Source organism: Rhamphochromis sp. 'chilingali' (genome assembly GCF_963969265.1).
Source record: "Rhamphochromis sp. 'chilingali' genome assembly, chromosome: 8".
NCBI classification, from domain to species: domain Eukaryota; kingdom Metazoa; phylum Chordata; class Actinopteri; order Cichliformes; family Cichlidae; genus Rhamphochromis; species Rhamphochromis sp. 'chilingali'.
In genome coordinates, this window is record NC_137935.1 from 9,143,206 (window position 1) to 9,159,872 (window position 16,667).

General features: G+C 40.7%; 1 protein-coding gene across 2 annotated transcripts in view; it reads right to left on the minus strand.

Moving 5' to 3' along the window:
- frem2b (FRAS1 related extracellular matrix 2b) overlaps positions 1 to 16,279 on the minus strand; it is a 53,583-nt gene extending 37,304 nt beyond the window's left edge. For both annotated transcript variants that reach the window (XM_080889216.1, XM_080889215.1), the window contains exons 1-2: positions 11,098 to 16,279; positions 9,908 to 9,997 (exon numbers count right to left, since the gene is read on the minus strand). In XM_080889216.1, coding sequence (XP_080745342.1) covers positions 9,908 to 9,997; positions 11,098 to 16,108 — 5,101 coding nt within the window. In that variant the 5' untranslated portion in view covers positions 16,109 to 16,279. The remainder of the gene's footprint in view (positions 1 to 9,907; positions 9,998 to 11,097) is intronic.
- Positions 16,280 to 16,667: the final 388 nt, after the last annotated feature.

Genomic DNA, 16,667 nt, shown 5'->3' on the forward strand with positions numbered 1-16,667 from the left:
CGTGGAATGGAATAAAGTAATGCGATGTAATGAATCTGAATATTTTTCAGACTGAAAACTATTAGACATGAAGGACAAGAGATGAATGTTGGAGTTACAAGAGAGCAGAAATGTCATTCTTACCTTCAGATTGCTTTGTTAAATTTCACACTGAATATTCTTTAAAACATTATCACCTCTTTTTAAAGTTGAAATGAAATCTGCACCTGATGTTTCGAAGCTTTAATCGCACCATATTTTCTGCTCATACATATGACTTATTAACCACTGATCACGTTTGAAGTAATGTTTGGTGGCGAGGATAGTGGCTTTAGCCAGTCGCCTGAAAAAATAAGCAGTAAAATGCAACCTCTTTACCAGACTGCTCAGTTGTCTCAACTTGCTTCCTTTGGCCTTTATTTCTGTCTCTTGTCCCATTTTCTTGCTAATATGTAACTCTTCACTTCACTCCAAGCTCATGTGCTGGAAAACCAAGATAAGCCCATGCATGGTCTAGTTAATTTCTGGCAGCAAGACATTCCTGAGTTTTCTTAATGGGGGGAAGGGTTCATCTGAGTGCTGGACATTTCCACGGTTGTCTTTGAATTATTTTTGTGCTTCTCAAACTGATATAAGCCAAAACAAATTTTAGAAAATGCAATGTAAGACAAATAACTAAGAATTGATTCACATATCAAATGCAACTTTTGGTGGGACATATTACTTGACCAGTAGTGGAAAAATACTGATATGCACTGCCTTCAGCTCTGTAAAAAAATATAAGAGAATAGATGAAGTGAGCGACGGGAATGTTGTCTGAATTAAATAACCATAGTTTGAGGCTGTCATACATTCCTTGAAATGGAGAGAAGCTTGATACTTACTGACTACATAACATTTCTTCACGGCTAATCAAATCTATAGCAAACTCTAAATCATTTATATTCATATGTAGATCCAGCTGAATTCATGCAGAGTTTACCTACTACATTTGCGCTCTCACACCTTGTCAACACAGGCAGTGTTTAGAGAGTGAAGTGCACATCAGCACATTCATGCCGTCGCTACAGGCGACAGGAAGCAGCTTGACGCCTTGCCCTCACCAATACAGGGACCAACAAAGCACTTCAATCTTTCATCTCCTATGACTACCCCCCCACCTCCCAATCCATTTCTCCACACGATGACTCCTCATATCCTGAGTATCAGGCTACACTTATAGAAAGGAGGTGATGGTGAGTGGGAGCTTGATCAGAATTCCCAAAGGGTTTCATCAGCACCTTTCATGAGACGAGAGCCCAGAGACACACTCCTACCATGTGCGAAAATAAAAACCTTCTCAAGTGAATCTGTGTCTAAATGCGTATCATCTTCAGTTCCTCTCTACGGTATATATTTCCCTTGCATATTTATATACTAAACTTATTCTTATTCTTATTCTTTCGGGTGATCTGCCTCCTCCTCACCCTGTCCCTAATATCCTCTTCTGTCACACCAACGCTCTGCACGTCCTCCTTCTACTACATCCTTGAATCTTCTCTGTGGTCTTCCACTTTGCCTCCTGCCTGGTGGTTCCATATTCAACATATTGTGTCCAATATATCCACTATCACTCCCTTGCACCTGTGCAAACTATCTCAGCCTTGCCTCTCTAACTTTGTTTTCAAACCACTCGACCTGAGCTGTCCCTCTGATGCACTCATTTCCAAAGCTTGGCCTCCTGTCTTTTCATTAGTGCCACTGTCTCTAAACCAAACATCTACCATCAGACCATCCTTTTCACTGTTGCTTCTATCCATCACAAATCACAGCTGACACTCATCTCCAGTCACTCCACCATGTCAATACGCTCTTCTTCACCTCCCGTGTACATGGTCTGATTTGGATAGCTGACCTCACCTATTTAAACTCATCCACTTTTATTATTTCTACTCCTTGTAGGGTCACTGTTACATCCGTCTCTCTCTCTCTCATTCACACATATGTATTCTGTCTTGCATGTACTACTTTTCATTCCTCTTCTCTCCAGAACATACCTCCACCTCTGCAGGCTCAGTTCCACCGTGCCACTACTCTCGCTACAAATTACAATCTCATCTGCAAACAATATAGTCCAAAGAGACTCCTGCCTGACTTCATCTATTAATCTGTCTATCACCAGTGCAACCGATCCGTGATGTATTCGCACCCCTAACTTGAACCCCTCTGTCCCTCCTCAATAATATGCTGATGATATCACAATGAAAGAAGCTGGTGTTGTTTCTGCTCTACATCACAGCACTCTAATCAAAAGAGACAACAGCTTGAAATCAAAGACAAAGCCGTTATCAATGAAACTGTAGCTGATGCCAAGCATCTTGATGAAACATTTTAGCAGCGCCAGCCTCATCTCTGATTATGAAATCAGACAGCTGGCCCAGTGATGGAAAGACGGTCAATGCTTTGTGTACGCGAATGTGAACGTGCATGAAAAATGTGTACAAAGGAGGTGCAGCGTGCAAAGGGCTCCAATCATGAAACCCAAGTATAGCTGGAGAGAGTTGTGACACACTACAGCCTCGGCCCAGCTGTCAGTGGCTTATCATGCGGCAGGGCGGAGAGGAGCAGCTCTGGTCCACTGCTGGGATTCAGGGGCCAGAAACACATTATCCAGAGTGATTTTTCAAAAGTGAACAAAAGCTCTACTCCTGTGAAAAGAGAGTTGTTACAGCAGCAACTGTAGCATCACAAACACTCAGATTCCCTGCTGTTTGTCAAAACAGTCCCATCGGGCGATTTCATGAGGCCAAAAATCACACAGGACACATCGCAGAGCATGAAAAGAAAGTGATATTTTATATTGTGACATAATAACGCAAAATAAATTCCTGAATAGTTTAATTTGACCTAAAGTTTATTTCCTTTTTGTTCTGCCCCTGTTATATTTATTTTAAGTATGACTCAATTTGTCTGGGGCCGTCCTAAAACCCGATGACACAAACTTTAACCCTTTTTTTCCACATAGTGGGGATTTTCACCAGAGGAATCTCAGTTCTGCTAGACTGATAACCTAAGGCAGCAATGACGACACACATCATCATTCGGAGAACAAGCCTGGGCCTGAGGTTTCTATACTTTTGGGAATTTGCCTTTGCTTTGTTAACCTTGGCAACATACACTTTGGCAGCACATAAAGACAGAGAGAGCAAAATCATCAAACAGGGTTTCCCTTCTGTTTTCTAATGGGAAAATTAAAGCAGATCAGAATAAATCAGTAAGTTCCCTAGATGTTTAAGCAACAAATCACCCACATTCTTTGCTGTAATCAGCACAAACACCACAATGAAAAATAAATGTGACATTGTCATGGCTGCTCCAAATCATTATCTATCATTAATGGATTTGGTGTTCTCTTTTTCTGATGCATTTGAGGCAGCAGAATATGCCTTTTGGACTAAATATAGATTGTAAATACGGAGCTGTAATCTGCACTCAGGAGCAAAATGAACAGCAATAAAAAAAAGGAGGCACAGCACTAACAGACGGCCTGAAAGTGATCCAACAGACTTGGGCAAAGAAATCTGAACAAAAAAAAAAAAAAGAGAATTCATTGGCTTATTCAGTGCCTAAATCATTTCAGAACAATGAAACCTCTTGAAACATATTTAGGCGTTCCTGCCTCGGAGAATTCTACTATCATCTTTTCATCATCAATAAAAGCATTTTAATCTTTTTTTTTTTAAAGTATTTCGCTGGCTCAAGACTGCTAGATAACAGCGAATGTTTGATCCCCTCACAGATGAGCACAGGTTTTTCATCTGTTTGGTTAGTCGCAGCAGCTCTTTGCGGATATGCTTTCATTTAAGTCGTCTCTACGCTTCATACACACATTAAAGGAAAGCAAACTTGCACATACACCTCGTTATGCTGTGCTGAATAGAGAAGGCTGCTGCTGGGTGGTAAACATTGCAAATATAACTGCAATGCAGACTAGTGAGAAAATTATAACACAAAGTTAGCTGCTGACGACATAAGGGACGCAAATCACTCTCCAACTAAAATGATTAGTCTAAATCCATTCTGTAATTCAGTTTTTCAGCCCCAAAGTGCAGCAGCTGTGCCTCAGGAACAGCTCTGTAATCAAAGCCCAGATGTTTTATCAGTAAATGCTTTTTCCATAACAATAAAACGACTTCACCTATTTTATTGTCTGCAGCACAGCTGGACTGTGAAGAAAACCGAACACCCTGAAACCCCTTTAAACTATCACTACAACGAGACCAGCTATGTAATTTGCTGAAGCTTAAAGCATACTTTATGAATATGATTCATACCAGTGGTCCCAAGGACAGAGGAATGTTATACCCCACAAGAAAGTATAGAAGAGACAGTTTCATTAATAGCAGGCTAGAAACGCTGCAAAACTGCAGAGTCATCTCCTGTGCGGTGATGGGGATATTATAGCATATAGCTATACTAACCTCACAACTGCATGTGAGTGCATGTTCTACACTTACTTTTGTTGTACTCTAGCACGCAATGGGGAGTAAGATAATCCCCCCCCCCCAAGCCTGGAATTAGGAGGGGAGACAAAGAAGATGGAGTATGCACCCATTGTCACAAGAGATTACACACCGATAACATGGAAGTTATGTTGACAACATACATATCAGATGTTACTGCAGGTGAAAAATGGTTTGGAGGATTTATTAGGTCGAGGTATGCACGGTGACCTGAACTTATCTTGTTACACGAAGAAGAAATAACAAACAAAACACGCTTGTAGAGGTGGGCTCTGCAGACATGCACCCTATTGTCTCTTTCCATGTGAGAAAATGTGTTCCAGACAGAAAGTGATTCTATTTTTCTTTTCACTGCTGACCCATTTCACTAGAAATTATTGACTTACATACTCTATGCTTCTTACAGCGAACGAGTCTCATTAGTCAAATGAGGAAAACATGGACATTTTGTGCATGCCTGCAGAGTTTGACCTTAAAAATACGTTTCTTTTCCCAAACTATTAATGATCTTTTGCTGCCTTTTTGTAGCTCACTTAAATAAAAATAAAAAATAAAAATGCACTGAGCGCCTGGAATAAAAAACAAAGAGTACTACATTGTGTCTGTCATTAAGAACATTTGTGAGGTTGACTGACTGGCTGGAAGCAGACAGGGAATCAGCTCCATAAACAACTGCCTGGGAATGCGAGGGCTCGTGTGTGCTCAGGTAAGCTCACCTGAATGCAACTGAATCCCTAGGAGACAAGGGGAGAGCTGGAGTCCATCAAAACACAACAATTAACTGAGTTAGAATAACAAGGGCAGCACACATACAGGCACACAGATACAACCCCCCCTCCGAAAAAATCGACATTCCATTTGGGCAACAGTTTCTTCAAAACAGCAGACATCTCTACAAGTTAAAATGTGTGAATTTAGTCATTTGGAATGATTAATTTAAAGCTCTGACAAGGATGACAAAAAATTATACACAAGCATCACTGGTAACATTCATCCTGTGGTCTCCTTTTTGGCAAAAACACCTTAAATATGATAGTGGTTAAAAGAGTCATTGAGGCTATTATAAAACCATTTACATACATCTGTAATTTATCATTTCAAACTGGTCGATTTCCAGACAGAATGAAAATAGCAAAAGTTATACCTCTATACAAATCTGGAAACAAACACCATTTCACAAACTACAGGCCTGTCTCTTTACTACCTCAATTCTCAAAAGTTCTTGAAAAACTGTTTAAAAACAGACTGGAAAAATTTATAGATAAACATAAACTACTCACTGAGAGTCAGTACGGATTCCGATCAAGCAGATCAACATCATCGGCACTATTAGATTCAATAGAATACATCACAAATTCCATAGACAAAAAGCAATATGTGGCTGGGTTATTCATAGACTTGACAAAGGCATTTGACACTATAGATCATGATATATTAATAAGAAAACTGGAACGTTATGGTGTCAGAGGGGTAGTTTTAGATTGGGTCCGGAGTTATTTAAGTGACAGAAAGCAGTTTGTGAAAATAAATGGTGGTTGCTCCTTATGTATGGACATTGCTTGTGGTGTACCCCAAGGGTCAGTTTTGGGTCCAAAATTCTTCAACTTGTACATTAACGACATCTGTAAAGTGTCCAAAGTATTAAAAGTGGTTCTCTTTGCTGACGATACAAACATTTTTTGCTCTGGTGATGATCTGCAGAATTTATTGGAGGATATGACTAATGAAATAAGTAAAGTGAAGTTCTGGCTTGATAAAAACAAATTATCATTAAATTTGAATAAATCTAAACTTATGTTATTTGGAAATAGTAGTTTAAATACTAATGCAAAGATTCAAATAAATGGTGTTGATATTGAAAGAGTCAGTGAAAATAAATTTCTGGGGGTAATAATAGATGAAAAACTTAACTGGAGAGCTCACGTAAGATATATTCATTCCAAAGTATCACGAAGCATTGCAGTACTAAACAAGGCAAAACAGGTATTCGACAGAACATCACTTCATATTCTCTACTGTTCACTGGTTTCACCATACTTAAGCTATTGTGCAGAGGTCTGGGGCAATAACTATAAAACCACATTACATTCACTTTTTACTCTTCAAAAGAAAGCAATTCGAATCATCCACAATGCAGGTTATAGGGAACATACAAACTCACTATTTTTGCAGTCTGAAATATTGAAAATTGACGATATAGTGAAATTCCAAACAGCACAAATTCTATTCAAAGCAAAAAATAAAGAACTGCCAGGTAATATTCAGAGTATGTTTTTTTTGAAAGAAGGAAGTTATAATTTAAGGGGTTTTTGTAACTTCAAAACAATGAAGGTACGTACTACAAGAAAAGGCTTTTGTGTTTCTGTTCAAGGAGTGAAACTATGGAACAAACTGAATATGGAATTAAAGCAATGTCCAAACATAAAACTGTTCAAAAAGAGTTATAAAAATATGATCTTCTCGATCTATAAAGAAAAGGAAAATATTTAAATTAAGTGAATGTCTCTATTTAAAAACAAACAAACAAAAAATTCATGATGTGATATTATAGTATATAGTATATCAGAAATCTGTTCACTATTTTTATTACAAATTATATCAGTAAGGAAGCTGACTAAATATTCACTGATAATTTATGGGACAGGGGTGGGATTAAATAAGTGTATACTTCTTCCCACTCCCTTTCAACATGTAAATTAATCAGAATGTTTTTTTGTATGTAATTTGTATAGTATATTTTTTTTCTCTCATTTCTTTTCTAAATGTACTTGTATATTGTTCACATGTTGAAATAAATTACCAATCAATCAATCAATAAATGCAGCTTTAAAAGCCAGCAGTATCAACTTTAAGATGCTAAAGAAATTCAAGAGGAAAATAAATCAGATTAAAAAAAAATGCACAAATCATTTGTAGACCACTGCACATAAAATGCAGCATAATTTGGAAGTAAATTCAATATTATTCTGTTTTTTATACACTAACAGGATTAAAAGTTGTACTTTGTAAGAAACTCTATTCACTAATTACAAATGCTAAGCACTTTGGGATGTGGCCCAGTTGTTTTTACTTGTAGTAAAAAGCCCATCTCCTCTCTTTATGTGGCCGAGTTAATCAAGTGAAACCGCCTAAATTGCACAAACATAATTAATCAAGGTAAACAAAATATCTGCCTGCTTAAAGCACAGGTCATTACTTTAGTCGATACTCTAATACAACTGTGCTACACAATGGATGAGAGCGAGTCAGGTCTAGCACAGTTTCACATTTGGGCTCTGAACTCACCATTTACAATTAGAAACATGTAGAAGTCAGAAAATACATTGTTGCAAAGAGGAACTGACGCTCTGGCAGCTCAGATTAAAATCCAACACTGTACCCTGGTTAACAAGACAACCCATCTATTAGGAAAACTATGATGTCAGCTTCTACAATTAAAGCAAGCTTGTGGTTAGAAGTGAGACTGCCATAAGTATTTAGATGGAGCACAATGAATGGCTTTACTTTTCCATTCATCCTCCTTTGTGAGAATACATGCCGGGAGTAAATTAGCGTACTGCCCTGTAATAAGTGCAGACAGTCACTTTATGTTTGGACTGACAATGGAACCAGAAGAAATCCTATAGGCCTTTGTGTGGTGTACTAAAACCCAATACATGACCTCACCTGTAAGAGGGAAAAACAGTAAATAAATAAATCCAATAGCTTTGCACATGTGCTGTTTAAACAATGACCAGCACGCTTAAGCACACAAATTATGGTAATCAGAAGTCAGCAGCAGGCGCATACTCAAAAATGTGACTACATTCACAGTTCGTCACAACTATTGGCATAAACCCGTGGAATCTCACTGAACAGCTGCAACATGAAAAGCAACTTTTCACACTCATAGCATTGCCAAGTGCATTTGGTAAATTTCCCAATGAACTTGAAGCGAGAAAGAGAATGTTTTCCACTGCTGAACATGACATAGTGCAGCTGTGTGCCAGTGTACGGCATTCAGCTCCTCCACAACACGGCTGTTCAAAGAGCTGCAGGCTCTGTCTAGGGATTTAGGGCAGCCACCAGCCCAGCTTAAATCTTATTAAAAAAAAAAATCTTCACTGATTGCCTCAAAAACTGCACTGCAGTACGTGGTGAGTCCTTATGGATCAGCCATCCAATGAGATCATTCATCAATTTGTTAAGCTCTTTAGGTGCCACTATAAAGTACAATTTTCATATCAAAGAATGACATTTTAGAGAGGTGCACTGTATCTGATAGTTGCCATTTTATGCTTTGTTTTGTTTGAGGACATAACTATGATTGAGGACGGAATAAGACAAAAGCTGTTTTGAAGTCTCGCAGTGAGCGCTGAAAGGAGTGAATCTAATTGCCAGTCTGGAAGATAAACTACCAGTGTGGGGATATGTGTGTCATCAAGCATCAAGCAAGGTACACAGAGAAAGAAAGTGACAAAGAGGAAGAGAGGCCCACAGAGATCCATTAAAACAAAACAAAAAAAGAAAGCCCAAGTGAGACAATAATAAGGGACTGAGCCCTCACTCAGCAACAAAAAAATCTGCATGGGCTCAACTGCTGATATTCAGTACCAGCTCCTGCATTTGAGTCATCTCTTATTAGCGCCCCATCCACCTGTTGAGATTGATTTTAACCTGTCAAATATCAAACCGAAGGCACGGAAAATGAGAAATGAGAATGGGAGCTCGCCGAGGTGCTTGTGGGAAAACAGGGCCCCTATTAGAGCCGTCCTTTGTGCTCACTCATCACAGCTGAAGGATAGCAGAAAGGACACACTGTCAGGCACACTGCTTCTGCTAATCGGCAACACCGGCATGATTGCCTCAAACCATTCACAGAGCCTGCGTCTGATTACATATCTACAGCTCTACTAATTAGTAACTGGCTAAATCAATCATTACTTTCTAAAAAATAATGAGCGACTACATTAGGTGCTAAAAGACTGACCTACCTATGGCATCATTTGCAGTAGGACAAACTAATGAATATACTAATAAATATTTGAATAAAATTTTAATAGGCGTAAAAGATCTAATATTCCTTTTTTCTCCGAAATGCTGGTGGAATGAAATTCACCAGAGCATAAACAGAAGCTACCCAGAAACAGTACATCTTTCCTTCTATTTCACTGCATGCCTGTTATCTCACTTACTTAAGCTGAAATAATGGAAATCTCTGCAATCTTTGCAGATGCCTTTTGATTTGTAATTCTGCCTAATTAGGCACATTGTTGAGTGGATTCAAGCCTTACCCTTCTTAGAGAAATCTGAATTTATTAAACAGCAACAGCGTGACAAATTCACTGTAACATCCTCAAAAGTGAGCGTGTCACAGACTCATTTCAAATTTAACGGCTATCACTCAATATAACTCCAAGAGTGGATGTTTAAATTGAGGAACTTACCGCTGTCCTCAATGGAGAAATGAAAGATGTCGTTTGTCGCGTTGTCCCCATCCCTCAGAATATAGCATATGCTCATGTCGTCAATTTCAGCTGAAAAAGAGCACATTTACATAAGTACAAGAAAAATCCTGCTCACAAAATTTTGCATCAGCTATTTGGCAAAAACAACTAACAAAATATGTTCAGTTTGTTCCTATCTACTTGTCAGTGTCTTTGTGCCTGTGTGCCTAAATGTGCACGCTGACAGCACCAGGGGAATCCGAGCAAAAAGAACTGCCTGAAAGGGCTGTAAACAAATAAGACTCTTGAATGATGCCGGACATTAAGACCAGCTTGACTCGTGGGATGCCATCACAGCAGTCTGTCTGCTTGCCATCTTGATAGCGTGGTGCTAGACAAGCTTCCTTATAGCACTAAAAACTGCAAAGTTTCCACTTGCTGCGTTCAATATTTTATGTCAGAATATCTCCCTTCAAAGGGACAGATGCATACAAATGTGTAGCCTAAACTTTCAAATGCCCAGGAGATAGTGTCTTTATTTACTGTCTGTTTACTCTTGTGAGAACTCTTGAAATATTGAACAGGCCTCTAGGGGAAAGCATCTCACAGTGGCTTAGTAAATAAAAGCAGGGAATACGTGAATATTGACTGTGGCTGCTATCCTGATATTTACCATTACCAAGACACCCCTCTGGTCTGTTTGAAATGTAACTTCTGTACTGCACCATGTTATTTACAAAGCCAGTGATTTGCTGGGAGCTAGAATACCGCATCTCTCTCCCTCTGACATGTTTGCATGTTCACATTATTTATCATCACGTCTGTAATTCTCTTGTCTACTGTTATATTCCTCTGGTAAAGCACAAACCACCCTAAGTTTCCTCCAAAGTGAAATGTTTTAGGCACTGTTTGAAAAATGCTCTCCTCCAGAGCGAACTAGTCAGCCTGAGGCACTAGCATACTTCTTTCTGTAAACAGGCGCTCTCTAGAGTGAAAACAAAAAGTTTATGATTTTTAAGACCATTGGAGTAAGGCCATTTAAAAGTCTAAGTAAAAGCAGGGTAAGATTAAATTCACATCAGACTGCTCCGAATATTTTGAAAAGTCTTCTACGTGAGTTTTACTGCAGGAGATTGCAAATCCATCAGAATGTCACAGGACTGAAAAGTTTTAAAGAGCAGCCTTCTTACCTTGCGTGAAGCTGTTGATAGTTGCATTTCCTCTGGCGTGGTTGATAAGGTAGCCATGTTTTGGGGCTACAGTAATCCTAAAGGTCACAGAGTCCTGAATGCTGTCTCTGTCCTCTGCTTTCAGGGTCTTACTAGTGATCACAAAGCCTAAGTGGCCTGTCTCCAAAACCCGCAGTGTTGGAGCACCTTTATTAACCAGAACCTGTGGTACACCATTATCCACGGAGAGGATGGTAATCTTCATCATTTGAGGTTTTCGGGTCTCAAATACAGTATCGGGAAAGACATAGAAGTCTGTGTGAGTGCCATCGGTGACAGTGAAGGAGAAACTGTCCTCTGTACTCTCTGTGCCATCGTGCCTGTAGCTGATCAAGTTCTCATTCAAGTCCTGCTTTGTGAATGAGGTGACAGGCCGGGTGTTGTTAAAGAGCAGGCGACCATGAACTGGAATCTGAGTGACTGTGAATTTCAAGAGACGGTCAACGGTGTCCCTGTCTTCAACTGTTAGCTCAAAAGGTGTGATGAGTTTGTTTTCTCCCTCTGTCACTGCCAGACTGTGTACCGTCAGTACAGGCTTTTTATTATCCACATCAGCGATGGAGATGCGGAAAGTGCGGAACACGGGATTATAGCCATCAGTCACTTCAAATTCAAAGCTATCCATTTTCACTTCGTCATCCGATGTGTGAATGTAGTAGATTTTGTTGCCAGCCAGCTGGAGCTGTGTAAAGGATGAGATGGGCATCCCAGGTGTGTCTGTGCACTCCAGGTGTCCTCTGACTGGTGCCCGGGTGATTGTGAAAACTAAGTGTTCATCTGGGCTGTTGAGGTCACTGGTACTGAGGAGGTCTGTTGTCAAAGTAACCCTGCCACCCTCTTTAAGAGATACACCTTTACTGACCACATCAGGGAAAACCATGTCTATGCTGCCGATTGTAACATAGAAGTATCTGTCAATCAAAGGGTTGATGCCATCAGTCACATCAAACTTGATGAGGTCTCGAATTCCCTCTTGTCCATTGTGGATGTACACAATCAGACCCTGATCCACCTCGCTTTGTGTAATATTCATTCCAACTGTGATATTTTGCAACGTCCCTGAAGGCGTCGCTCTTTGCAAATACCCTTGACTGGGTCCGTATCGAATTATATATGTTAGCGTGCTATCCTCAGAGTCCAGATCAGTAGCTTTTAAAACATCGCTGTTAATGACTTTCACATCACCTATCTCTATTTCAAGGCCATCATTGATTGCCATCCTTGGGGTTTCGTCGTCCACAGGGATAATCATAACAATGACTGTTTTCTCCACACTGAACTTTCCATCTGTAAGAACAATATCAAAGCTGTCCTCTGTGGTCTCTGAGTCATCATGCTCATACACGTAGCTGGAGGCCTCCCTGATCTGATCCAAGGTAAAGTTAGACACAGGGACGGTGCCAGTAGTGAGCTGATTGAGAATAAATCCATGCTTGGGGGGTTTGGTGATGATGAATGTCAGCTGATCAGAGGGGAGATCAGCATCAGCACCATTCAGAATGGGAGTGTCAATAACTATGTTCATGCCCTCCATAACCACAAACTCTCTCATGTAAATCTCTGGCTTTTCATCATTAGAGGGGATTATGGAGATGGGGAAAAAGTGCCTTTCAGAGAAATTGATGCCATCAGAGCATCTGAATGTAAACCTGTCTTCTACTGGCTCGACTCCTTTGTGAATGCTTTGAACATAATAAATGTGATTCTGTTTGATGTCCTTGATGGTGAAAGCACTAATAGCTGTTCCAGACCTGGATTTCTCTGAGCCTGGGGCTGGGGAAATATTTTCCACATACCCTGAAGTCGGCTGTACGATGATTGTACATAGAAGGTCATCGCTGGGGGTGTCAACATCATCTGCGCTTATGTGGAGAATCTGAATGGCATGCTTCTCTCCCTCAACAACAGTGAACTGCGGCCCCACAAAGACCTCTGGAGCCTGGCTGTCCAGAGGAAGAATGGTGACATGCACTCTGACACCTGTGATCTTATTTCCTCCGACAGTCCACTCATCAGACATGTCTGTCAAAGTGAGATTGAAAAAGTCCTCCTTTGTGCTTGAGCCTATCTCCCCACTTGTGTGAGCATAGACCACAAAGCCATTAATAATATCAGCTTGGGTGAATGTGCCCGATGAAACACCTCTAACCAGGATTTCACCCAATGACGGCGGGTCTTCAACTATGAAGGTTAATCTGAGGTCATCTGTGTCCTCATCTCTTCCTTGAATGACATTACTTGTGATTTCTGTTGCTCCATTTTCCAGTACATCTATGTAGGAGCCAATTGTGCCAGCAGGAAGACTTATAGTTGGAGCCTCATCATCAATTGGCTTCACATTGATCTTTATAGTAATTGGGACTATGTGCACCCCATCGCTGACATCTATTTGTATGGAATCTACTGTTGATTCATCTCCATTATGAATGTATGAAATTAGGCCATTTGCAATATCCTCTAGACTGAAAGCATTTCCTTTGGTCATATCAATGAATGTAAACTGGACCTGACCATGCAGTGGTGGCTGAGTTAAGGTGAAGGTTATCTTTTTCTTTTCCGTGTCTGTGTCAGAGGTGTCCAGCTCAGCACTCGTAAGGATATGTCTGCCACGCTCAAGCACAGTAAATCCAGAGTTCTTTATTTGAGGCGGCTTGTTGTCCACAGGCTTTAAAAATATAGTGAAAACCCCTTCTACAGTATTCCCAGAAACATCCTCAACAGTGTATCTAAACTGCAAAACATGAGTGGTAATTCCAAGCTCAAGATCAGGTGGTTTGTAAGCTATTTTGTGGTGATTGATTTGAGCCTGAGTGAAAGTTGTGACTTCGGTGTTTGGATTTTCAGTCAATACCAAAGCTCCGAGTACAACAGGGCTGTTCTCATCTGTGTCTGTCGGTGGCTGCACGATTGTATATTTGAGATCACGATCGTCTGAATCGAGGTCAGTGTAACGGAGGAATTTCTTTCGGAAGTAAGTAAGCTGATACTCATGCACAGTCATTTGCAGCGTCGCCCCAGGGTACAGTTCAGGTGGAAGGTCGTCAACAGGGAGAATTTTGATGTCAAATGAGCTTTGACCTGATTGATTTGGTGGGTCATTGTCATCTTGAACCGTAAACACAAACTGATCCATGACTGTGCTGGTACTGTGAGGTCCAATGTGCTTGTAAAACAGTTTACCATCAGTAATATCCTGCTGCAGCCATTCAGTCACTACTTTCTCATACATTTCGTCCTCTGTATTAAACTTCCAGGTTGATGGGTCTTCTGGGGCCTCAGACTGACGCAGCATCACCTGTCCCAGTGTGGAAAAAGGAGGCTCGATTGTGAATTTAATTGTGGAATCTTCTGAGTCGATGTCTGCTGCACTGAGCATAAGCGAGGTGATAGGCATCATTTGGTTTTTGAATAAAACCAAACCAGTGTTGGCATTTATAATGGGAGGCTCGTCATCTGTCGGCACAACAGTAATAGGAAACAGAAACTCCACCTCATTTGTGCCATCTGTCATTCTGAAAACAATATTATCACTGTACGTGTCACTGCCATCATGTTGATAAATTACTACACCAGCATCAAGGTCAGCTGGGGTGAAAAATTTCCTCCTGGAGCCAAGAACAGTCAATTCACCATGCCTCAGGCCATCAATAACAGTCATTTTGACTTTCTCTAAATTATCCTCATCACTGATTTCCAGATTCTGTGAACTGGACAGAGGCCTGGACTGACCCTCATACAGCAATTGTCCAGTATTCCTAGTAACCACAGGGGCCAGCGTGTTCATAGGCTTTACAACAATCATGAAAGCAAAAGGATCTGACACAGCTCCCTCTCCATCCACAACCTCAAACTCAATCTGGAAAATCCTCTCAGTGTCCGAATCCACAGCAGGGGGCTTGTAGGCAATTTTCAGCTCTTTGAGGTCTCCTTGGTAAAATGAGGTTATTGGCAAATTCCTATCATCAGTGCTTACTATGTAGCCTTCCTCAAAGGACAGGGGAGATGTAATATTGAAGATTAATTCATCAGGATTAGACTCGACATCCTCTGCAGCCAGCATATCCGTGGTTATTGCTGTCATTACAAACTGATCTACTTCCATCATCATCATGGCAACAAAGCTGGGTTTAGGAGGTATGTTGTCTTCACCCTCTTTGATTCTGACCAGAATCTGGAAAAATTCCTGCTTGAGCAAATTGCCTTCTTTATCATGTAATTCCACAACCATCGGAATGTAATCTCTGTTAGGTGACTTCAAAGCGAAAGTGTGCTGATAACGGGTGTTCATTTTAATAAACTCATCACAGTCCACCATTGTTCCGAGGCTCTCTTCATCCACAAGTTTTCCATACCTGGGCAGCACATTGCCACTGGAGAGGGAAGCTATTTTGCACTGATGCGCACTTCTATCATAGGTGAATTCTAAAATTTTCTTATCGATGGGATTACTTGTGCCGAGCAGTTTTTCAACAGTGAGCGGCATGTTTTTCGTCAGCACCTCCAGCTGTGTAAAAATAACCTCCACCTCCATCATAAAAGGTATTATAATTGTATCCGTTTGCGTGTCGTACCTGAGTTGTAACCTCACTCTATCCTTCGGGGGACTCCGAGAGCCAAAGTGAGAATACTTCACGTCATTGGGACCAAATTCACACGGAAACTTTTTCGGAGACAGGTGTCCAGGCCTTTGAGACAAAGGATCGTTGTCTAGGACTGTTATGCTGCATCTATCACCGGGCTGAACTTGGATAACCAAATCGTTGATGGGATCAATGAAGACTGATCTCCCGAAAGGCACGCGTATCCCATTATTGGCAACCAATATCGTGTCTTCTGACAGCTCAGCCCTCAAAGCGTATGATAATCCATAGCTGTCAAAAACCTGTGCAACCACATCACCTGTCAGAATCACTGCGAGCAGAATCAGAGCGGCGCCAGTCCCGTGCAGATGCGGGTGAATAATCCAAGCCATTTGTAGAGTGGAACTGCAGAGGAAACACCTTCAACTTTGTGCATGCAACCTTGTAAACCGCGTACCTCGGTTAAAGTTGCAAGAGTACAAAATCGGAGTTGGATAATATCACGCACCTGTGAGCACTGAGGTGCACCATTCTCTCACAGTAGCTGTGCACTGATAGTCCAAACTTCATACTCCTGCCTAGCTGGAGTAAGGAGAGCCACGCCCTCCACTCAGCCAATTGGTCGATATCTCTCCTCCGGAACGCGTTAGCCAGGTTTTAAATGGACGTGGTTTGTGTCATTCTGGGTGGAAAAAGAATGTCGCGTCGGATAAACGCTCAGTTTCATTTAGTAAAAGAATGTGGTGCTATTTATGTATTAGACGTGACTTTGCGTATGTCCCCAGCAGAACTTGCAATAAGATATGTGAGCAAGTTACTTCGTTTAAACACGCCAAAAGCAGACTAGCGGTCTTTATTAAATATACATTCAAATATAGTTGAATTACTCCAAAATATCCACATTAATAAGGGAATGAGAAGTCCAGCTGTATCAATGTGAGTGCAGAAGAG